This window comes from Thunnus albacares, chromosome 19 (genome assembly GCF_914725855.1).
Source record: "Thunnus albacares chromosome 19, fThuAlb1.1, whole genome shotgun sequence".
Taxonomy (NCBI): domain Eukaryota; kingdom Metazoa; phylum Chordata; class Actinopteri; order Scombriformes; family Scombridae; genus Thunnus; species Thunnus albacares.
This window is the reverse complement of record NC_058124.1, coordinates 29399185-29424404: the sequence shown is the minus strand read 5'-3', so window position 1 is coordinate 29424404 and position 25220 is coordinate 29399185. Positions and strand designations below refer to the sequence as shown.

The window sequence follows — 25220 nt, the reverse complement described above, 5'->3', positions numbered from 1 at the left end:
ATACGTCATAATTATAAATACAGTGTAAATCATATGTCATAATTAGAATTATAAATACAGTGTAAATTATATGTCATAATTATAAATACAGTGTAAATTATACGTCATAATTAGAATTATAAATACAGTGTAAATTATATGTCATAATTATAAATACAGTGTAAATTATACGTCATAATTAGAATTATAAATACAGTGTAAATTATACGTCATAATTATAAATACAGTGTAAATTATATGTTATAATTATAAATACAGTGTAAATCATATGTCATAATTAGAATTATAAATACAGTGTAAATTATACGTCATAATTAGAATTATAAATACAGTGTAAAATTATTCAGTGGATTCTGATTCTAAATTGATGAATCAGTGTGTATAAACCTCAAAATAAATACAAATAAATACATCTTTTCACCAACATCACTTACAGTACGATGAATGCATTAAATGCTTTTCTCCTTACAGCGTCAGTGCTTCACTGAGCTCATCAGAAGATTCATGACAAATGTGCAAAAATGAAGAAAAGAAACAGTTAAAACGTTGTGATGTAACATCAGAAACTCGGTGAGAAAATCAACATCACAGCAGCAACAAGAAGCAACACAAAATGTGACTTTTAACGACGGACAGTTTTCATGTTTATCAGCTGATTTTTGAGCAGGATGAAAACAGTTGATCCAAAACACATTCAGTGTAAAGGAAAAGTGTAAAAAGATTATTGTTTATGTCAGTCTGCTGCTAATAATAATAACTATTATTATTGATTAATCTGTTTATTAATTGTGAGTCTGTAAAATGTTATAGCTGGAACATGTTTAATATTTTTACTCGATAAATGAGTTACATAATTTATCGAAAAATTTGTGATTAATTTTATGCCAACACACTACTTAATACGTAATAATACAACGAACAGTTTCAGCATGTTTGTGTGTTATAACTATTTCTAATTATAAGTAATTCAGTGAGTATTTTTTATTTCTGACTTTACGTCAAAGCATCGGGGAGAAGTAAACAGAAAGAAGCTCAGAGAGAGTTATTGTTACTTACGTTAGCTTGTTCCTGGCTGGCTAACGTCTCGGCCTTTAGCTCGTCTAGTCCTGTGATGTTAGCAAACACTGAGCGCAGCGGATGAAATGTACTGCATCACTTTCTGGTGTGACTGGGCCTTAACTGGTTTGTGCTCATTTAAAATAATTCAAATTAATTCCAGTTTTCAGATCCTCTTGATTTCAGTTTTGTGCATGTTACATATTATTTCATTACATTTTAGCATACAGCTAATCTGGGGCCTCGTAGTATCCTAGCAAAGAAAAACGACATATTGCACAGAGGAACAGGAGTTTATAGAGTTTATATTCTTCTCCTGGCAGGTTAATCTGCTTCCTGTTCTGTTACAGCCCATAACTGATTAACAAGTAAACATTTTATTTGTTCTTTATTGACATTATTGCTTATTCTCTCACTATGGTGCAGAAATTAAACTCCCTGATTTTTGTTTTATAGCTGGACAAAACTCACTGCTGATGTTTAACAGGAACCTCTATAAACTTGAACTTTGTTTATGTTAAAAACATCCCCAGTGAGCTGGGAGGACAAGGAACATGTAGGCTACAACTAAAGCAAGGATTGTAAATTTAAAAGACAATTCTAACAGAAATGTCACTGAATAAAAACATTATATATACATATACATATATATATGTATATATATATATATATATTAGCTAGTAAATCAGGTAACAGATATTTAAATAATAACTGTCAGTATTGGAAGTCCATTTTCAGTCTATTGTTACTTTAAAAAGAGGAAATTTACACAAAATCCCCTAAAACCCAACATGCCCCTAGGAAACGTAGTGCTCTTCAGTGCCTTCTTGTTTTCATTGTATTGAAAAAGTTTCCCATCATATAAATGTTGACATCTTTGCTTGGAAAAAATGCATCCAAAAACCCCTAAAATTCTTCTTCCAAAAATGTGTCTTCCCCTCATAACAAATGATAAACTGGAGGCATTTCACTTCACTTTCAGCGAATAAAGACAAAGAAGGAAACGTGCAGCACCATCACAGAAGGTGAATGTGAGTGCCTGTCCATTAAAATTGTATTTACTCAAACATGACCCATCTGTCACACAAAGAGACTTTTTGGATAAAACGGGCAGCAGAAGTGAGAGGGCGTCTCACTTGTAACAGTCTAGTGCACTGTGGAGGATTAAAGTCATTAAACCTCCTGGGAAGAACTGTATCGCTGGTTTCAAATAATCCACATTTAAGTGTTCACGTGCATCCCGCCGTCCCCTGATTAAAAGACATAAAAACAATTAAGGAATATAATCAAATAATCAAAAACTCCAAAATTATCCAAATTTGTGTCTGCTCTTCTGTGCGTAAGCTGTTTTGTTTCAAAGCATGCTGAAAAACGCTGCTACTTTCATTGAGAAAATTCAATAATTTAATATATATTTGTAAGAAGATTCCTCGTCATGGTGTCTCAGACTCGTCGTCATCTTCAGGCGATGTTGGTGAGGTGGGCATGTCATCCCCCTCTGCTGCTGCGGTTGTCGCCGCCACTGTTGTTGTCATCTTCTCGTAGGTCCTCCTGCGCTGCCGTCGCAGTGTCTGACTCTGCAGCTCCTTCACTTCCTGCAGCACCTCCTGCGCCTCCTTCCAGGATGACACAGCCTCCTCCAGGAGGCGCTCTGCCTCTGCTCGCCTCCTCTCCACTTCCAGGTCCTCCTCCGACAGCAGGGGGGGAGGCGATGCGGGCGGAGGCGGGGACAGGCGGTCTTTGTCGGGGCTTTTAGGCTGCGAGGACTCGAAGGATCCGGACTGGCTCGGGGAGTTCTTCTGACTTGGACAGGATGAGTCCTTGCTGCTCCTGAGCCCGGGGGAGTCGGTTTCACTGCCTCGCAGCGAATCAGATCCTTTGACCTGCGAGGAGTCAGATCCTCTGAGGCATGGAGGCGATTCAGGCGACTTCAGAGAGTCATCCTCCCTGTTGGAACGAGGAGAACTGGATGATTCCTTGAGTTTTGGTGAACAGACTATGTCGGAGCTCTTTGATCGAGGAGAGTCGGTGACAGTCAGACGAGGTGAATCTTTCAGGTGAGGGGAGTCGTTTGCTTTAGCAGCGGGCGAATGGGATCCTCTGGAGCGAGGTGAGTCGCTCCCTTTGGAGCGATTCCTCTTTGCTTTGGAGCGAGGAGACTCTCTCCCTCGCAGACGAGGAGAGTCTTTGCCTCGGAGGCGAGGAGAGTCGCTGCTCCTGCTCCTTGGAGATCCTGATGACCTGCTGAAGGGGACGACAACAGACAAGAAAACACTGATCCTACTTGTACATCTTTTAAATTCAAACCCACAGAACTTTGACCTGTTTCAACCCGCTTTACAATGTAGAAATCACAGAGGGCTGAATGTGAGAATTTGTACAAGCTGTAGAGATTGTTTTAAGACCCGCTTGCTGTAGGATAAACTCCCAAAGAGCCTCTGTAAGTCAGATCCCATGTTATTGTGAACAACTAAAGAACTTTATGGTCTTTATGGCTGTTTGAATCATCCAGACTCTTGTTGGCCTGCAGGGTTCTGGTGAAACTAGCCTGCCCAACTGACAAAGATGCTCACAGCAACATCGACTGTGTGAACAAGATGGAAAATGACTGTATCTGACATGTGCTTCACAAGGAAAGAAAGGTAGGAAGAACTTTCCATTTTGGGCAAACTCTGTACTTTCCAAAGCATCAAAAGTTTCAGTAAACCTGTTAAATTGTACATGAAATATTTCATGTCATGGACGGACCTCCAGGACAATCTGTTGTCCTTTCTTTGATTTAATTTTGGGAGATAAAATGTGCACACTGCTCAGTAAGACTTTGAGAGGCTGAAATACTATTATATATAATGAAAATGAGAAAACCAACCTGGAGTGAGGAGAGTCGGAGCCCCTGAGGTGATGGAGGCGAGGGGAGTCGATGCCCTTCGGGTAAGGTGAGCTGCCTCCTCGTTCTCTCTCTGCTTTGGCCTTCTGCAGCTCCTGTCAATCACAACAAACAACATTAGTCTTATATTTAATTTTTCCATTTCTGTGTCTTGGTATCTGCTTGATGAACTCATGGATGAGGCAGTCAGACCTGCAGTCTCATCTCCTCCAGCAGCTCCTGAGCTCTCTGCATCCTCTGGGCGATGAGGCTCTGCAGCTGACCAACCGGCTGGACCGAAGCCCCGCCGCCCGCCTCCTCTTCTGTCGGACAACGACGCAGAGCGGACCGCAACTCCGAGCGGATCATCGCCGGTCTGAGGACGGGATGAGGAGGAAGAAGCACAGGGGGAAAGGCGTAAGGAGGACAAGAAAAGAGGAGAAAAAGAGGGAATTTGAACTTACACAAAAAAAATCACATCAATAAAACACCACAAGTGAACCTTAAATGAAAAAGCGATGTTACATTTCAGCCCATGTTGATCCATTTCAGTGCATTTCTATTTAAAAAATCAACTTGCAGACACTTAAAACTTGCTGTAGATAGATGGTCAAAGGTGAGATGGTGGTGCAGTGGTTAGCACAGCTGCCTCACAGCAGAAAGGTCCCGGTTGAATCCAGAACTGTTCCAGTGTCACCCTACAGTCCAAAGACATGCAGCTTCTGAGAGTGAATGGTTGTCTGTCTATTGTATATGCATTAGCTCTTTGATAAGACCAGTACCCTACCTGTCACCCAGTGTGAACTGGAATTAAGTTCAGACCCCTGCACTGCACCTGAACTCCTTCACAGTTTGGAGCATTATACCAGACTTTTGTGGTGAAAACGGACAGTTTGATCTACGTTCCAACCCTCACCTAAGGTCATCAGCTATGGGTAGTGACTGAAACAATAACACTGCAGATACAAGTGACTAAAATGAATTTCATTTGCAGGTGTTTGGGGGCAGCTTCAGAGAAATTTTGAAGAGCTCAGACAGCCAGAAGAAACTTAAAGTAGAATAGCTGTTCCTTCATATTGAAAGGAGTAAGTTGAGGTGGTTCGGGAGTCTGGTAAGGATGCCTGCTGAATGCTTCCATTAAGAGGTTTTCTGTGTACATCCAACTGAGAGAAGATCCGGGAGGGCTTGGATATCCAATCAGGCCTGGGAATGTCGCAGGATCCTCCAGGACAAGCTGAGGAGATGGCTAGGGAAAGGGCAACTGGGCTGCGTCTCAGACTCAGATAGTAGCTCAAAATGGATGTATGGATAGATAATTAATCCTAAGTCCTTCCCTGAGCACCAGTAATAGGAGTTTTAAAAACTGCCCCTGCTCTCAGGATAATAATACAACTTTGACAAGAAATAAAAGTGACTATGTTGACGAGGATGGATTATCTAGGTTTTTAATGAGGTAGTGTGGTGTCATAGTTTGTTTTACTGTCAGGTGTTTGGGTACCTGGAGGAGAGGACTTCATCCATGGAGGCACAGCGACTCCGGCCCTGCATGCTGAACCTCTTCCCTGGCTGCGGTGTTTGAGACTGAGCCTGGAGGACCTGAAAGAAAACCCAAAGGTTCAGGTCTGTGGTTTGTACCCGTGGTTCAGTGATGGTTGGGGCAGCAAGAACACAACATGAAACTTTTCTTGGCATCCAAACAACAATGGATGGTTTAGAAATATACAAGGTTGAGACATGACTAGAATTATTGCTTAATGAAGCATTAGAATATTTAGATATACAGTAGAATTTAGTCCTGCTGTCTGTCCCAAACTGGATGGGTATTGGGTTTCAAAGACTGCCTTTTTTCACTTACATAATATCGCAAAAATCAGGCACATCCTGTCCCAAAAAGATGCAGAAAAAGTAGTCCACGCATTTGTTACTTCTAGGCTGGATTATTGCAACTCCTTATTATCAGGCTGCTCTAACAAGTCTCTAACGACTCTCCAGCTGGTCCAGAATGCAGCTGCACGTGTTCTGACTAAAACTAGAAAAAGAGACCACATTTCTCCCATTTTAGCTTCGCTGCATTGGCTTCCTGTAAAATCCAGAATAGAATTTAAAATCCTTCTCCTAACTTACAAAGCCCTTAATGGTCAGACACCATCATATCTTGAAGAGCTCATAATACCGTATTATCCCACTAGAACATTGCGCTCCCAGTATGCAGCTTACTGGTGGTTCCTACAGTCTTTAAAAGTAGAATGGGAGGCAGAGCCTTCAGCTATCGGGCTCCTCTCCTGTGGATCATCTTCCAGATTCGGTCCGGGGTGCAGACACCCTCTCTATGTTTAAGAGTAGGCTTAAAACTTTCCTTTTTGATAAAGCTTATAGTTAGGGCCGACCAGGCTCGCCTTGGATCAGCCCTTAGTTATGCTGCTATAGGCCTAGACTGCTGGGGGACTTCCCATGATGCACTGAGCTCCTCTCTCCTCCTCCTCCTCTCCATCTGTATGCATTCATGTAACATCAATGCATGTCACTAACTTTGCTTCTTTCCCAGAGTTTTTTTCGTGCTTTCTCATCTCGCAGGAAAGCCTGGGTTCTGGGCCGAGACTTCGCGGTCCTTCACAGTCCTGATGGCGTCCTTCCCTGGCTGCTGCTGTTGATTGTTGTTATTCTGTCCCTCCCCCCCTTTTCCCTCTTTCTTTCTCTCTCTCAACCCAACTGGTCAAAGCAGATGGCCACCCACCAAGAGCCGGGTTCTGCTTGAGGTTTTTACCCATTAAAGGGGAGTTTTTCCTTACCGCTGTCGCCAAGTGCTGCTCATGGGGGAATTGTTGGGTCTCTGTAAATTAAAGAGTACGGTCTTGACCTGCTCTATGACAAGTGCCCTGAGATGACTTTTGTTGTGATTTGGCGCTATATAAATAAAAATTGATTGATTGATTGATTGATTGATTGATTTATGTGTTGGATGTGTTGGGATTGGGTGCATTACTCTGGTGAAATAACTGGCAATAATATAAATTATTGAAATTAAGCAAAAACAAAGATCAGCGTCTCAGATCAGGTTCAGGTTTTAAATTCGGCAGTACCAGTTGGGTTCAGTGGGGTTGGGTATTACGCAGGCACAGCCTGGGTTCAGATCTCAGATTTAGGCCCATGCAGAGCTCTAGGACTCGGATTTAATTGTAGAATTTATGAACTATGAGGAAAAAGTTTTAACCTGCTGGGTCATATGCACTTTGGAGGCCTCCAGGTGGGACTGTTTGCCCCAGGATCGCTCACTCCCCCTGGGCAGACTCCCAGTCTTCACCTTGGGCTCCTTGGATGTCACCCGCAGCTTTGAGACATCAGTGCCGGACCGCTGACGACCTCCCACCTCCCGAGTTCCGACCACTGCCACCTGCCCACAAGAACCCCCCCTCTGCAGGTCGACCCGGAAACCGTGCTCCCAGGACCCCCGTGAGTCGCCATCGTAGTCTTTCTCAGTGACCAGATCCAGGGTCAGCATACCGTGGGAGGAGGTGGACGCCTGGGGTGAGTGATCAAAGACAACATGGTCTTACTGAATAAAATGTTTATACAAAGATGCTTGATTGGGAGAGAAATACAAAGAGAGACAATGAATGAATGAATGAATCAGTCAAAGTAAGAGACAGATGATGTGTGTTACCACGGCCATGAGGTGTCCTCTGGTCGGCAGCCGGCGGCCTTGAGGGATCTTCACTCTGTCTCTGGTGGGATGAACCAACACGCTGTCCTCTTCAATGGTCACCTGGACAGAAATAGAAAAACTGACTCCAGTGCATCTGAAATGTCCGAGAGAGTTTCAAAACACATCCAGGAGTTTAAAATAAAGCATCAGCAGGGCCATCAAGATCATCCCATTTAAAGAGACCACTTTAAAAAGGTTTTAATAATAAAGTTTGACCCTTTATTAATGTCAGTGTAAAGTATAAGGTTAAACGCAGGTAAGGATTGAGGTAAGTAGCTCGTTATTAAGGTCATCAAGGTTCGTTTGGTTTAGCCCGCCAACATACCTCGTCTAAAACTCGGTTCTTGGCTTTGATGATTGCCACATTGAGCGCGTTGACCCATGATTCCTTTTCCTCAGGACTCACTGCCAGAAACACGAGGTTGGGAACCTGTAAAAAAAAACAAAGATAAAAAAAACTGAAATTATTTTATATGGTAAACTTGTGAAGATACAATATCAGTGTCAGCTGCTCATTCTGCACCAGACAGAGTGAGTGACAGGAGAAGACAAGCAACAGTCAGACGATGCCCTAAACCCCTTAGGGTTAGAGGTAGGGTTAGGGGTTGGGGTTAGAGGTAGGGTAAGGGTTGGGGTTAGGGTTTAGGGTTGGGGTTAGGGATTAGGGTTAGGGGTTAAGGTTATGGGTTAGGGTTGGGGTTAGGGTTGGGGTTAGGGATTAGGGTTAGGGGTTAAGGTTATGGGTTAGGGTTGGGGTTAGGGTTGGGGTTAGGGATTAGGGTTAGGGGTTAAGGTTATGGGTTAGGGTTTAGGGTTTAGGGTTAGGGTTAGGTTATGGGTTAGGGTTGGGGTTAGGGTTAGGTTAGGGGTTAGGGTTAGGGGTTAAGGTTATGGGTTAGGGTTGGGGTTAGGAGTTAGGGTTAGGGGTAAGGGTTAGGATTGGGGTTAGAGTTAGGGTTGGGGTTAGGGTTAGGATTGGGGTTAGGGTTAGGATTGGGGTTAGAGTTAGGGTTGGGGATAGGAGTTAGGGTTAGGATTGGGGTTAGGGGTTAGGGATTAGGGTTGGGGTTAGGGATTAGGGTTAGGGTTGGGGTTAGGGTTGGGGTTAGGGTTTAGGGTTAGAGGTAGGGTTAGGGGTTAGGGTTGGGGTTAGGGGTTAAGGTTATGGGTTAGGGTTGGGGTTAGGGTTAGGTTAGGGGTTAGGGTTAGGGGTTAAGGTTATGGGTTAGGGTTGGGGTTAGGGATTGGGGTTAGAGTTAGGGTTGGGGTTAGGGTTAGGATTGGGGTTAGAGTTAGGAGTTAGGGTTAGGATTGGGGTTAGGAGTTAGGGATTAGGGTTGGGGTTAGGGTTGGGGTTAGGATTGGGGTTAGGGGTAAGGGTTAGGATTGGGGTTAGAGTTAGGGTTGGGGTTAGGAGCTAGGGTTAGGGTTAGGATTGGGGTTAGGGATTAGGATTGGGGTTAGGATTGGGGTTAGAGTTAGGGTTGGAGTCAGGAGTTAGGGTTAGGATTGGGGTTAGGGGTTAGGGATTGGGGTTAGGGTTAGGGGTTAGGATTGGGGTTAGGGTTAGGATTGGGGTTAGGAGTTAGGGTTAGGATTGGGGTTAGGGTTAGGATTAGGGTTAGGGGTTAGGATTGGGGTTAGAGTTAGGAGTTAGGGTTAGGATTGGGGTTAGGGGTTAGGGGTTAGGGTTGGGGTTAGGGTTAGGGATTAAGGTTATGGGTTAGGGTTGGGGTTAGGGTTAGGGGTTAAGGTTATGGGTTAGGGTTGGGGTTAGGAGTTAGGGTTAGGGGTAAGGGTTAGGATTGGGGTTAGAGTTAGGGTTGGGGTTAGGAGCTAGGGTTAGGGTTAGGATTGGGGTTAGGGATTAGGATTGGGGTTAGGATTGGGGTTAGAGTTAGGGTTGGAGTTAGGAGTTAGGGTTAGGATTGGGGTTAGGGGTTAGGGATTGGGGTTAGGGTTAGGGGTTAGGATTGGGGTTAGGATTGGGGTTAGGAGTTAGGGTTAGGATTGGGGTTAGGGTTAGGATTAGGGTTAGGGGTTAGGATTGGGGTTAGGGTTAGGGGTTAGGATTGGGGTTAGGGTTAGGAGTTAGGATTAGGGGTTAGGGTTAGGGATTAGGATTGGGGTTAGGGTTAGGAGTTAGGGTTAGGGTTAGGGGTTAGGGTTAGGGTTAGTGTAGCTAAAGTTCTTTATGTTACTGATACACACTGTAGCATATGTTGTTTAGTATTGATTCTTATTTTTAGCGTTATTCACTGTATTTTCTTTAACTACTGTTGTGTAGTGTATCTATTATGCAGTAAGTATTTCCAGGTGGTCAACAGCTGCACTTACAGACTCATTCAGTTATTTTTTTTTAAATTTATTATTTTATTCTTTTCTACAGAGTGAAACTCATTCTGTAGATTCTGCTAAATGATCATACGAGCTATTTCAAATCCACTGTTTTTATATTTTGAGAAACAGAAATAACTTTATCCATGTATTCAGTGTATTTTATACTCTGTGACGGCTGTAATAACCTGCAGCAGATTAAAAACAGACTAACATGTGAAAGTGTTGTGACTCTGCAGGGATTATTCTGCTGGAACTCGTCCTCTGACGGACTAATGGGATTCTGCGGATTAAACCTTTTCAGAGGAGGAAAAAAAAAAACCCCAGCTCAGCCAATCACTGCAGTCCGGGCAGAGCGGTGGGTGATATGAAATCTGATCCACCAATCACGAGACGGATGTAGGAAGTAATCCACCAATGAGGGGGCAGAGAGTGTGTCGGGCAGGGACGATGTAATCTCTGAGCACAGAGGACGGACACGAGAGACGAGGATGAAGCTGAATAAAGACACAAACTGAGAGGACGGCTTCAGTCTTTACTGTCAGAAACAATAATAATGATTTATGTGTGAGGTCATATCCTGCCAAAATCCAGATGTTATTCAGTTCACTGTACAAACAGCACCATTATTCCCAATTTAATGTCTAATTTTCACCAGCACTGATTCAGACATGTAGGTCGAAAGAACAAGATGTGAAGTTTGGGAATAATGTGGTAACAAACTTGGGAACTGACAAAGAATTTATAATGTAAGTATTTTTGAATAATGGGAGCTTGTTCTAATATTATGTGTCAGTTTGACCTGCTGAGCAACAAGTGAAGTCGGGAGAAGTAAAGATTACGTAGAGACGCAGACGTATTAACATCTGGCTGGAACGTGTTTCTAAAGTTCAACACACATCAGCAGCAGCGTAAAGACACAACGAGCAGCTGCACATGAGCCGAGCAAATGTCATCAAATCGCTGCTTTATAAACTCTTAATGAAACTCATCCAAACGTCACCAGTGTGAAGGTTTACACAGGAAACAGCTGTTTGATCCACCCAACACACATTTTTATTCTGCTGCAGTGAAATAAAATCTAAAACTGATCAGCAGAGAAAACAACTTCAAATTGTCCTTAAAAAGATTTCACCTTTGTATGTGTGACTCTAATATCAATATTATTATTATCCAGCTTCACTTCCTGCACACCTACGCTGACGTCATCGATGACGTCAGAGCCTCACCGTGTTTCCAGGCTGTCTGCAGCGCAGCAGAGTGAAGCGACTGTGGTTTTTCTTGCTGCGGCTCTTTGCTTTCCTGAGCTCCTCCGAACGCTCGTAGTCGGCCAGGTCGAACACTTCCTGCGCCTTCCGCTCATCCTTCACCTGCAGCAAAACAACAAACACACATTTATCACTCACGACTATTTAGATTTCGTTCCTGAAGGCTCGTTCTGATGTTAAAGGATGGGTTCACAGTTTTTAAAGTGTGTCTTAGAGTTATAGCTGTTGACTAATTAATTACCATTAATAAACACTTCCTGGAAAGAGTCCTGGAAAATAAAAACAATGCACAAAGTGGAGACAAAAAGTTTCCTCCTCTGAGTCCTTTATTGTCTCTGCATGGACACCTGGGAGGTCAGAGGTCACTGAGGAGGTTCCAGGAGTTGTTGGTGGTCCAACAACACGCTGTTCAAAACTAATTTACATTGAAGTTTTATTTATGTTTGTGCGGTCACAGCGCCCCCTACGTTAGTGATCTGACTGATGATATCAGTTCTGTTTGATTTGATTGGTGCAAAATCTCATTAGGGCAGATGAATGTAAAACACAGTTAGCACTGAAAGAGTTACATCAAGCTCATAATACTTATGTACTTTTACTGCAATACTTTAACTACATCAAGCTCATAATACTTATGTACTTTTACTGCAATACTTTAACTACATCAAGCTCATAATACTTATGTACTTTTACTGCAATACTTTAACTACATCAAGCTCATAATACTTATGTACTTTTACTGCAATACTTTAACTACATCAAGCTCATAATACTTATGTACTTTTACTGCAATACTTTAACTACATCAAGCTCATAATACTTATGTACTTTTACTGCAATACTTTAACTACATCAAGCTCATAATACTTATGTACTTTTACTGTAGGAGGATTTTTCATGCAGGACTTTTACTGTTAAAGGAGTATTTTTACTTTGCTGTACTGGTACTTTTACTGCAAAAAGCCCTGCATTCAAACTTTTACTTAAGTAAAAGTACAAAAGTATCAGCATCAAAGTACCATAAGTAGAAGTATTGATTATGCAGAATAATGTTTATTGTATTATTGGATTATACTTATTGATGCGTTCATGCTGGTGAAGATGAAGCTGATTTTAAGAACCTTGCTCGGTAGATTGTTAATTTCCACCCCGGAGATCAATAAAGTCTTATCTTAATCTATAATATTACATCATAATTTATCTATTGATAATACTGCAAGTTGAATTATTAAATTGTAATCAGTAAAAATCTCTGAGATGTGGTGAAGTAGAAGTTTGTTGGTGTGTGTTCACATTAACGAGGTCACAGGAGGTCACTGTGTGTGTTTACAGTCACATGTGGAGCTGGTAGGGAGAATCTGTCAATATCACTGCCAATACGATCAATACGATGCCTGAAGCACAGCGAGTCTAAACACACAGACACCAGCTTCAAACCTTCCTGTCACTTCTTCACATCAGTTGTTTAATGTTTGTTTTCAGCATCAGTTAACTGCATTAAAAGATCCTTTCAGGCCTTTAGAGACATTTCTGCTTCATGTATCAGTTGAAATGATGTTTTTACATTAATGTCGTCACACATCGAATAATTATTAATTAATGTTGAATAAAACACGACTGCTGGACTTTATAAACTCTCTGATGACGTTAAAAGATGTGAAAATGTTTCAGTGGACTCGCTGTCACTCATCAAGACTCACTGAATCACCACTAAACACAAAATCAAAATCTCCTGCATCACCAGTCAGGCCAGTAAAACAACCAGTTCAACTCAAACAGCGTTATCAACGTTACACCTGTTCAGTAACAAGCCACCATCATTACACACACCACCCCGTCCACAAACACCTTTAAACTCACAACATGTGATTTCAGCCGCTAGGGGTCTCAATCAAAACAATAACAACAGACGGAGTGTGATGATGGTGTGAAGTAGCAAGGGATCATGGGAGTTGTTGTCTTTGTTGTTAAGTAACCAGCTTCAAAGGGATAGTATTACTCCAGTGTTCATCATTCAGGATGTTTTTACCTGCAGAGGTCTCCTCCTCTCCAGAAACAAACGTACACGCAGATTAAAATTGTTAAAATATTAATTAAAGCTGTTTCACCTAAAAAATCAATATTTCTCTGACGATGTTTGGTGACCACTGGACTTCCTGGAGGGGCTGTTAGCCGAGCTGCTGCTAACGTTTGTCCAGTTTATTTCTCTGATAACTTAAGATCCAGACGTCCAATGACTAAAATCCTTCTTCCGGCTAAAAGATATAGTTAAAAACCACCTAAATTTATCATGAAAATGTGGCTTAAAACTGAATAAAAGTCTATTTATAACAGTTTGTGTGGAACAACCACAACGCCGATGTATTATCTTGTATGTGTGTAAGTTACTCTTTGGTAGACGCCATTGTAGCGGACAAACACAGCGCCGCCGTATGCATCTGGTGCGTGTTTACTCTTTGGTAGAGGAGGTATGACGCCATCGACAGGCGACCAAATGAAACGGTCCGTTACTTTGATTAAATTACAGATTTCTCTGGGTTTGAAAATTGTTGGAAACATTTGGGAAAATGTAAGTACACAACTCAACAACATATATAACATAGGTCTAGTTGTTTTTAGACTTTTTAATGTGGAATAATTAGATATTATACCTTTAAAATGTCCTTCATCCCCTGAATAAATGACACCAGACACATACAGATACAGCTCTTATATTACTGTGATGTTTTTACTTTCTACTTTCTGTTCATGTGACGGACAATAAAGTTTCTTGAATCTGCAGACGACGTTCGAATCATCCTGAAGCATCAAACAGCTGAGATCATCAACGGATCTGAACGGACATTTAAAAGACTAAAAAACTCCAGATGAACTCAGTGTTTGATGTTCTGCAGACACACACACACACACACAAACACACACACACACACACACACACACACACACACACTGTAACACACACACACACACAGTGAGCCTCCCTCAGGCTGCTGCTGTAATAAAGAGTTCTGGGTCAACGTTCTGCTGAAATAAAGAAACAAGACGACTGATGATGAAAAAAAATCATAATTACAGGAAACTGAGACACACACACACACACACACACACACACACACACACACACACGCACTCACACACACACACACACACACACACACACACACACACACACACACACGCATTAACATGAGTCATTATTCTGCTGCTCAGTTCAGTCGACCTCCAGAGAAAAAGACAAACTGTAATAAAAGAAGAAGAAATCAAAGTGCTGAAGTCTCTTCTGCTGCTGAAAATAAACACACAGACAAGCAAATAATAAATAAAATGATTCAGAAAGATTCATTTCACCTGAGAAAGCAGCTAAATTTAAAGGATGGTTTTCTCTATTTATGTTCTTGTCAACAAATCTTCATGTTTGGATCCAAACCAACAATGAACTGCTGCACTGGGTCACATGTTCCTTCATCATGAAGAGTTTGGTCACGTTAGTTTGTTTAGAAACGGCTCCAAAGACTAATAACAGCATCATGTTTTCAGTCTCCAGAGAGTAGTTCTGTGTACGGTTCTGTTTAAGTTTCACCAGCTTGTTGAGCTGCAGATAAACGACGTCTTCACTTTGTTCTACATTATAAATTTCTTAAAGAACTTCAGTACAAAGTCACAACAAGCTGCTGAAGATGTTCTGAGATCACAGCAAGAAGTTTTGGACACAAGTTGTGGATTTGATTTCCTGTGTTGAAAATATTTTTGGGTTTTTTTTTTGTGATTAATCATATTTTGCTTCCAGGTAAATATCACATGATCCATAAATCCAACTTTTATAAAAGCAGATTATTATTTTGTTTTCATGATTGATGTCAAAAAATTGTATTGAGAGTAATTTCTTCTTTGAACTAAAACGCTGTTACAAGCTGTCAAACTAATTAAAGTTATAATACGTAATTATTCTGCATTAAAATGAAAAACAACCAGACCTATGTTATATATTCTGTTGAGTTGTGTTCTTACATTATCCTAAATGTTTCCAACAGTGTTCAAACCGGAGAAATCTGTCATTTTAATCAAGGTAACGGTCCGTTTCATTTGGTCGCCTGTCGACGGCGTCAAACCTCCTCGACCAAAGACGCATTTCCACCAGAAACTGCCATAAATGGACTTTTATTCAGTTTTAAGCCACATTTTTATGATAAACCTTTAAAATCTTCTTTTACTGTATCTATTTAACCGGATGAATGATGTTAGTCATCGGACGTCTGGATCTTAAGTTATCAGAGAAACAAGCTGAGCAAACGTTAGCAGCAGCTCCGCTAACAGCCCCTCGGCTAACAGCCCCTCCGCTAACAGCCCCTCCGCTAACAGCCCCTCCGCTAACAGCCCCTCCGCTAACAGCCCCTCCGGACGTCCTGTGCTCGTCGAACAGCTACAGAGAAACACTGGGTTTTTTTTTTTTTTTACATGAAACTGCTTTATTCAGTGTTTTTACTGGTTTTAATTGCTGTGTACATTGGTTTTGGAGGAGGAAACGCTGGTTGTTTAACAATGAAGACAACTCCCATGATCCCTTGCTGCTTCACACCGTCATCACACTCCGTCTTTTGTTATTGTTTTGATCGAGAGATTGAGATTGTGCGTTTAACATTTACTTTATTCCTTGAGTTTAATTTTGCTCACGTTACTTGATGTTTCATTATCTTCTAAAACTCGCTGAGTGTGATGTTGTGATGTCACTGATTGGGGGCGTGGCCAGCAGAATCAGTTTAAAAGCACAGAGATAAAAAAAAAAGCAGGAAGTGTGTGACTCAGCGTTTGTTACATAACAGGCTGTTATATAAAGCAGAGCTGCAGAGAGAAGAGTCAGCACACCTGCTGCACCTGCACCTGTCCTCTGTGATGCGTTCAGGGACTCTGCAGCATCAGAAAAGTGAGTCTGCTTCCAGAAAAAAACATTCAAACAAACACGACACACAAGAAAAACTTCCATAAAATGACCTGAAACCTGCTGCTGCCTGCGAATACAGGACGAGAAAGTCTGTGAACAGAAACTGGATGTTTAGTGTTAAATCAGCAGCTCAGAGTTCAGATTGTGTTTAGTCACTTTATAGAAATGATTCTCCTTTCAAATGTGTTTGGTTTCATAATTTTTTATGCACAGTCAACATAAAATCACCAAAGCCCCTCCAAGCCCCTTTCCTAAAAGAAAACACAAAAAGGGGAGACAAGTTCCTGCAGTTACATGATTCATAAGTTATGGTGGAAAGCCGTTTACGACAATCCTTTACATAAATGACTCACAAACAGTTACGGACGACAGGGTAAGAATAAGGTAAAACTAGTCTCGTATGTACTTTATACACAAATAAAAAGTATAAGATTAAATAGATACATTTAGAAAATGAACTACCTGCCCAAATTTAATAATATATAGCAAGTTTATCTTTTACAACAATTCATTCTTCCAATTATCAGCTGTGGGAACAACTTCTCAATTCCAGTTCAAAATAAGCTGTTATTTATTTATTTATTTATTTATTTATTTGCAGTAATTAATCAACAGGAAAGAAGTTGTTATGATTTATTCAATGTCAATTCTGATGTCCCCAGAATTATTAGGAGAGCGTCTGTCAGTATGTCTTTTAAATAACTGAGATGAAATATTGAGGATAATAATTATTTAATTTTGAACAATAAAACTGTGTGCGAGATCCGCCTGTTCTAGTTTACACTTATCACAGCTGTGCAACCGGTGCACCAGTTTAAACTGGATCAGGTTGATCTTTTTTCTACTTGATTGCCAAATTTCTTCTGATATTTTGATTCCTAACTTGTTTTTTTTTTTAAATGCAGACATTAAAGGCGACACAAAACATTATAAACATGTATAGAACTGAGTCAGTGTCTTGCTGGGATTTACATATGGATGCAGACACATTTCTAAATAGCTGAGGCTTTTTCAAAATTAGAATTATTAGAGTGAATATAAATGCTTTATCCATATGAGATGGTTAAAATGATGCATTTCCAATTATAGGACGTAAGAGTGACGACACTGGTAGAGAAAAACATTTCTTAATTTGTTATGTATAATGACACTATTACTATAAATTGACTTATCTAATTGTACAGGAGAGAAAATAATGCAAGAAAGTTTATTATAGTTCTCACTGTCATATGATCAAGCCACTGTGTAATAATTTTTCATATGTTTAGCCCAATAATATATCCGGTAGGGTCAACCTGCCCTCCTGTTTAGATTTGCAGACGTTTTCTTTAATTCTGGCATTTATAGCTCCATAAGAAATAGAAGATGATAGAGTCAAGATGATTAAAAAAAGATTTTGGCAAAACTATTGGTAGACTTTGGTGAACATAATAGTTGAGGAAGAAAAATCATTTTAATGGCATTAACTCCACTAATTTAAAATTTAGTGTTAGCTTTAAAGAGAGCACAGAATTATTTTGTAATTTCTATACCAAGATATGTAAATGACATTATTTAGAACAGAAGTCTCTTTCAACCTGACAGACATTAGTTTACTTTCAGACCAGTTAATACAATAACTGGAAAATGTTCCAAATATATATTAATCTTGTTGAAAATCAATGGGATACTGGTACTAGGTTTGGTCATGTATAACAATATGTCATCTGCATATAATGATATTTTATTATCTGTGTTAGTTGTCTAGAAGTGATTCTGTAAGAAGTTTTATGGTCAAAACAAATGAAAGTGGGGATAAAGAGCGTCGCTGCCTCGTGTCTCGACATACAGAGCGAAACGGGAGGAAAAAGTTTTATTTATTATTTATTTATAACCTTGATTACAGGTTTTTGATAATTTTATCCATCTAATGAAATTTTCTTCAAGATTGACTTTTACTGAACATGAACACCTCCTCCTTTACTAATGTTCTTCTTACATCTTTGATTTCTTCATTTATTACTCACTTCCTTCATCCTTCTGTCTTTTCTTCTTTCCTTCCTTTCCTCTTTATTTCCCTCCTTTCTTCCTCCATCCTTTATTCTTTTCATCTTTTTTCCTTTCTCTCTCTTTATCGTTTTTATATTTATTTGGTTCCTTCCTAAATCTTTCCATCCGTCCTTCTTTAATCCTTCTTTCCTTCCTGCATTCCTCATTCTTCCCTTCTTTAGTATATTCCTCCCTCGTTCTTCTCTTCAGTAAAAAAACAGATTCAGTGTTTCAGTCGTCAGCAGCATCAAGATCGACCAATCAGCAGCAGACTTACTGTGTGTGTGTGTGTGTGTGTGTGTGTGTGTGTGTGTGTGTGTGTGTGTGTGTGTGTGTGTCAGATGATGATCTTTGATTCATCCAGCAGCCTCCCTGTGTGTCAGAATAAAATCACTTCCTCTCTCAGGATGTTCACTCTTTACAAAGACATGCCGGTGACATCACAGGTCACATGATCTGCTGTGTGACTCAGCATCATCATCAGTGTTCAGTTCAAAACATCAGAACAGCTGCGGCAATGCTGATGAACTGATAACTGGAACATATGTTGACAACATGTTTTATGTCACAATAATCTGATAATCTTTATGTTTATGACATGTTTATGATAAATAAAACCATCAGTGGAAAAAGTATTCAGATCCTTTACTGCAGTAAAAGTACCAATACAGCAATGTAAAAATACTCCATTACGAGTAAAAATGCTGCATGAAAAAAATCCTCCTACAGTAAAAGTACATAAGTATTATGAGCTTGATGTAGTTAAAGTATTGCAGTAAAAGTACATAAGTATTATGAGCTTGATGTAGTTAAAGTATTGCAGTAAAAGTACATAAGTATTATGAGCTTGATGTAGTTAAAGTATTGCAGTAAAAGTAGTGGTTTGGTCCCTCTGACTGATATATTATTATATATGACATCATTAGATTATTAATAGTGAAGCATCAGTGTTAGAGCAGCATGTTACTGTTGTAGCTGCTGGAGGTGGAGCTAGTTTACACTACTTTATATACAGTTAGCTAGTTTAGTCCAGTGGTTCCCAACCTAGGGGTCGGGGCCCCTCCAAAGGGTCAGCAGATAAATCTGAGGGGTGGTGAGATGATTACTGGGAGAGGAAAGAAGAAAAAACAAAGTTCTGATACACAAATCTGTTTTCAGTTTTTGGACTTTTTCTCTAATCTTTGATTTTTGCTGAAATATTGGATCATTTGAACATTTATTGAAATGAAAGCATGTGAGAAGTTTAGAGGGAAAAATCACTATTTGGTGGAGCTGTTAACAACTCATAGACATGTGAAATGTGACCCCGACTACACACTGCTTTTTGTAAGACGTCAAAAGCCAAAAAGGTTGGAAACCACTGGTTTCATCTTTAACAATGTGTTGTATTTTAAAAGCTTGTTATATTATCCATTGTGTCAAATCTTCATCTGAAAAGTAACTAAAGCTGTCAAATAAATGTAGTGGAGTAGAAAGTACAATATTTCCCTCTGACATGTAGAAAGTAGCATCACATGGAAATACTCAAGTAAAGTACAAGTACCTCTAAACTGTACTTAAGTGCAGTACTTGAGTAAATGTACTTAGTTACTGGATTAAATGAGACATTTGAAGACGTCATGAACATATTCACGATTTTCATGATCACTTATAAACTAAACAAACTGAACAGAAAGTTAGAGGAAAATCGAACATCAAACAACAACTGATCTGATTGGAAGGAATTTAACTCTTTACTGTCTTAAATTTAGAGCCTCTGAAAACCTTCCCTTGTTAATATCGTGTGATATTGACGAGTGAATAATTGATCATCAGCTGCTCGTCTTCTTCAGTGAGGAGGTTTCAGTCTGTTTCTCACCTCCTTGTCAGAGATGAACAGGTGATCTCCTCTCAGCACCACGTAGCGGTTCCTCCAAAGCTCCCTGAAGATCCCTCGGCCACAGAACTTCCTGATCCAGCCGACCTTCTCTGGCTGCTGGACAGCTGGCTGACCCGAGTCCTGAACGCCCTTAAACGAAGAAAACACAACAAAGACAAAGACAGGGTCAGAGAGGAACAACTGATACACATAAAAACAACAAAACAACCAGTAGAGTGTCTATAATGTGTATTTTTATATCAGGAACATCGGAGCTGACTGTGTTTAAAGGCTTCATATTCTGCTTTTAGTGGTTTTCTGTTATTTATATCCTGTTCTGATGTCGGATGTTAAACATGATCAAAGTTCAGAAACTGTAGGAATGCTGCCTGCAAGTCAAAAGTCAGGGCTTCAACCTGCTCTTTTCTACCTTGGTGACGTCTGTATATTTCTATTCAGGCCTATTTTACCTTCATTACTGCACCGACTACAAACCTAAAACATTCACGTTCAGTTATTTTGAGATGTTCTGCAACAATGAAAACCTCATTTCATGTTGGAACAACCAAACAAACCAAAATCAAACTGCAGCTTCTGTAAAAACACAACAAATATCAAACATGTTCCCACCCAGGCAGCAGTCTGTCTTACAGTTTATAGAACGAATTAAGGACATTCATTACACCAACAAAACAGTGAACGTTTTTAATACATTTTCAATATTTCAAACTTTAATTGTTGTAGCGCCACCATCAGGAGAAAAGTTCTATTCATGAGAAGACAAAGACAGAAAGACAAAGAAATGAAGTAAAGTAAATATGAAAATAAAAACACAGAGAAGAAGCAAAGTTTGAAGAAAAAAGTAAAGATTCCTCCGTAAAGATTTTCTGATGACGAGACAAACAAACGTTTAGACGAAGCAGCAAAAGAAACGACAGCAGAGCAAAGAGACGAGGGAGGAGAGAAAAAACATCTTATCAGAGGAGGAAGAGTTCAGAGGACGTCACGGAGACGGAGAGAGGTGAGGAAGAGGACAAACAGAGAGAGGAAGACAAACAGAGGGGTGAGGAAGAGGACAAACAGAGATGTGAGGAGGAGGAGGAGGAGGAGGAGGAGAGAGATGAAGAGCATCTCTGGCGTGATCTCTGCTCTCTCAGTCTGACCTACTTTCATTACATAACAGCGGGAGGTCGACAGAAAACAGCTGAACTGAAGCTCCACTCCGACTAATATACTGAAATATATACGTGACAGTTTATTTATTTATCAGAGAAACTCACGTATCATAGCAACAGACAACCGAGAGATCATAAACAACAACAAGAGAAAACTAAAGTTCAGGTAGCAGCGACGAAAAGTGACGAAGCTGCTGCTGATGACTGAGGTGAAGTATTTACAATAAATACAGTTTATCTACAAACAAACAAAGTAATAGATCAATAATTATAATATATAAACTACTATAAAATAATAGATAAACAAAAGATAGATAAATTAAAAAACACAAGATAAATAAATAAAAATAAATAAATAGATCATTAAATAAAAGATAAATAGATGCATTGAAAAAGATAAATAAATAAAAGATCAATTTAAAAAAAAGATAAATGTGCAGATTTACAGAGAGAGCAGTTATAACATGTTGATGTGATGAAACACATGAAGCTGGAATCAGTTTGACTCCCAGTAAAAAGTCAAAACTCTGATAATTAGTGATCAATGATAAATGATCAGATCACATTGATCTGATCAGATGTTTGACTCACACACGTTTCTGACTTCTGTTAATAAAAACATCATCACACAACTGAACCTGATCAGATTCAAATCAGACCTCGTCTCTCCAACAGCTGATCCCACAGTCAGCTGCTGATTATGTCTCTGTTGTCATGACAACCGCAGCGGGATAACTCATGATGTCGTGAGCTCGGGCTTAGCTTTGGTTAGCGGCTAGCATGTTCTCATGAGTCATTCATGTGTATTCAGATGCAACAAAGAATATCAAACACATTAAAACTGCAGACGTCATGTGACTCAAACGCTTTCACATGAATGAAGCTCATTTTCATACAGATTAAATGTTTCAGCTCTACGTGATTCTGTAAAAGAAAACATAACATTAGCACCAAGTTAGCAACAAGCTAACAGAGATCAGCGGGCGGCGGCTCACCGTCAGCTGATTGCTCCGTCTTCCTGGTTGGCTCTTTATTGGCACGCGCTCAGATTTAAAACTGGACTTAATTTCAGTTTTGCAAATTATAACCTTTATTTTAATGGTATTTGATGACTGTAGAGCTGCTAGTAACAATTATTTTCATTACTCAGCTGACATTAATTGATTAAGGCTGCATTCACACCATGAATGTGAGGTGTGCGGAGGTGTGCGGAGGTGTGCGGAGGTGTGGGCATGTTTATTTCTGCTTTAGAAACAATCAGAAAATAAAGTTTTATCTCTCTGATTTATGGCTTTGTTCTAGCTACCAACGCTCCCTCTCTTCATTCACTCTCTAGCTCGCTCGACCACTGCTGCTCTCTCTCTCTCTCTCTTTCTCTCGTCTATTTTAAAATGAGTCGGGAAGCCGACAACAAAGTCAACAAGTAAACAAGATTCTCCTTCCTTGCTTTCATTGTGCTTTTATCGTGTCAGACTAATTTATGTATTTTACATACTGTGCATGATTTTCCTATCTGTGCTTCTGCTTTGCATGTTCTAGTTAGTGTCTAACAATGCAGCTCAGTGTGATCTTATTCAATCTGCTTTTCTATTAACATTAATATCTTCATGTATTTATTGTCTTGCATATTTTGTATCATGAGTCTCTGTGTTGCATGTTTTAAGGATGTCCTGAATGATGTTTTTTTATTAATATTATTTATGTTCTTCTTTCTCCATTTTATTAATTTGCTCCGCATGCTTATAAATGACCTCAGTAATTTTGTAATTTCAATCTCATTTTCATATTCTGTTTTTAGGGAGACTCTGTAACATCTGTCCAGGGACTACAGATGAAAGATAGCCTCTTGGCTAACTCTGGCGCATTTACAGCAATGTTTATTAATGTGCATTGTCTCTGTTAAATAAACAAACAAATTAAAAAAAATAATAATAATAATTCCTGTGGGCGTCTTCGGTCTGATCGCCGGCTCAGGTGATTGGCTGCCGGGTTGCATTTCAGCAAAAGTTGATTCTGTTAAAGTTCTTCCCGCGCAGCCGCTGAGGTTTCTTGCTGAACCCCAACTGTCAACAATTGATTTGTTCTCCTAAACAACACGTGAAAACTCGAAAATAAGTAGTTTACTGTAGAATAAGAAACAGAAAAAACAGCACATTTATGAAACTGAGAAGCTGGAACTACAGAATGTTTTGGCATATTTGCTGGAAACGATTAATCAATTATCAAAATAGTTGCTGATGATCAATTAATCAACTAAATGTTTCACCTCCACATGATTCTGTAAAAGTGGAGTTTCAGGCAGGAAACGTGACTCTACGCTAACACGAGGATGAAACTGAGAGTTGTGAAAGTCAGACGGAGGCTGATAGTTTATAAGCAGATATCAGGACACTTTAAGGGTTTATTAATGTACAGTTTTTCTTTATATTTTATATTATTACAGCTGTGTTTTACTGTTTATACAGCAGCAAACACTTCTGTGTGTCCACAGGAGGAGTTACAGCTGTTAACAATACATTAATAAACACTTATATCTGCTGACAGCTGCATTATAGAGAGTTATTAATCATTTATTAACTCTTCATAGACTTATCATTAATGATAAATATGGGAAATTAAAGTAAAATGTTACCACAACGAATGTGAGATAAATATGAATGTAAGTCAGTGTAACAGAAGTATTATTTTCTTTAAGTGAAGGGAACTAAACAGCAGGTGTATTTAGATATAAAGTGAGCAGAGTTGTGATGAAACAGCAGTAAAACAGTGAGATGCAGCTGCTGCATGAATTATTGATAAAATCACAGACAGCTCTGCATCATTACAATATTACAGGAATATATTTCTACACGGACACTTAAAGGAAAAATGAATAAATATCAACTGAATTGTGACGTTTTTCTCCACTGAAACAAACTCATATGAATATTATACTTTATTGGCTTCTTTGTTGTAATTATAGAAGTATTTATAATGTATATCAGGACTATCAGAGCGGCTGTGGTGTGAATGCTGCTGCTGTAATGAAGTCCTCTGTGCACAGAGCTGCTCCGTGAATAATAATCATTCTATCAGAATATGATCAGGATGTTATGAATGGATGATTGATGAATGAGTGAAGAGGCAGCAGGTTCATATTCATGTATAAATATGACGAGAGGATGAGTTATTTGTTTCCTACCCGTTTGCTCTGGTTGCTTTTCTTCATGCTGCCTCCGCTCCTGTCCGCCGCCGCTCCGCCGCTCCGGAGCTCCGAGGAGAATCACGCCGACAGGGAGGAGGCTCAGCCCGGCGCCGGTGGCTCTGTGCCCGGTTGGATCCTGGTGACGGTGTCGGTGTGTCGGTCCGTTCAGTCCCGGTTCTTCTTCAGCTGAGCGTCTGTTGTCTGAACTGAGACAGCAGCATCCTCCCTGTGTGTGTGTGTGTATGTGTGTGTGTGTGTGTGTGTGTGTATGTGTGTGTGTGTGTGTGTGTGTATGTAGGCAGATGCTCTCTCTCAACAACCATGTGCACGCGCTCTCCCACGCGCACCTTAACCTATATTCCGGTAAAAAGGAGCCCGGCAGCGCCATCTAGCGACACGCACACACACACACACACACACACACACACACACACACACACACACACGCACACACACATTCCTAAACAAAGAAACGTGAATCACATGATGTCAGACTCCTGATGATCAGATTATAATCAATAAATACATGTTAAATTATTTTATTTTCAATTTAACATGTTTTATTTAACATTATGAGGATTCTTTTTTAAAGAAAAATGTTATTAGTCAAACATTTTACTTTATTATGGCTTATTATTATTCTAACTGATTTTCTCATAATTTTCCACTTGATTGTTTTGTTTAAGATATTCTGATATTGTCAGATGATTGTATGGAAGCCCATCAGGAAAAGAAAAAACTTAGTTCTGTCATGGACGCATGGTCTTAGGACTCCTTCACTCTGTGTTTTGTGTTTTGGGGTTTTT

General features: G+C 39.8%; 1 protein-coding gene across 1 annotated transcript; it reads right to left on the bottom strand.

Annotated features, from left to right (window-relative positions):
- Nucleotides 1–238: 238 nt before the first annotated feature.
- Nucleotides 239–24805, bottom strand: LOC122970020 (pleckstrin homology domain-containing family O member 1-A-like). The gene is made up of 10 exons (XM_044336106.1): nucleotides 24412–24805; nucleotides 20056–20205; nucleotides 11192–11332; nucleotides 7951–8055; nucleotides 7584–7685; nucleotides 7134–7442; nucleotides 5421–5518; nucleotides 4136–4298; nucleotides 3926–4038; nucleotides 239–3300 (listed from the first exon to the last, which is right to left on the bottom strand). The coding sequence occupies exons 1-10, from the start codon at nucleotides 24436–24438 to the stop codon at nucleotides 2490–2492; spliced, it is 2019 nt and encodes a 672-aa protein (XP_044192041.1). The 5' UTR covers nucleotides 24439–24805; the 3' UTR covers nucleotides 239–2489.
- Between the last annotated feature and the right edge of the window lie 415 nt (nucleotides 24806–25220).

Excerpts from the sequence above, each read along its gene's own strand:
- LOC122970020 (XM_044336106.1), bottom strand. The coding sequence starts at position 24,438 with ATGAAGAAAAGCAACCAGAGCAAACGG. Across the intron at positions 20,206-24,411 it reads AAAGCAACCAGAGCAAACGG|GGCGTTCAGGACTCGGGTCA; the intron begins GTAGGAAACAAA and ends TCTTCGTTTAAG. Across the intron at positions 5,519-7,133 it reads AAGTGCATATGACCCAGCAG|GTCCTCCAGGCTCAGTCTCA; the intron begins GTTAAAACTTTT and ends GTTTTCTTTCAG.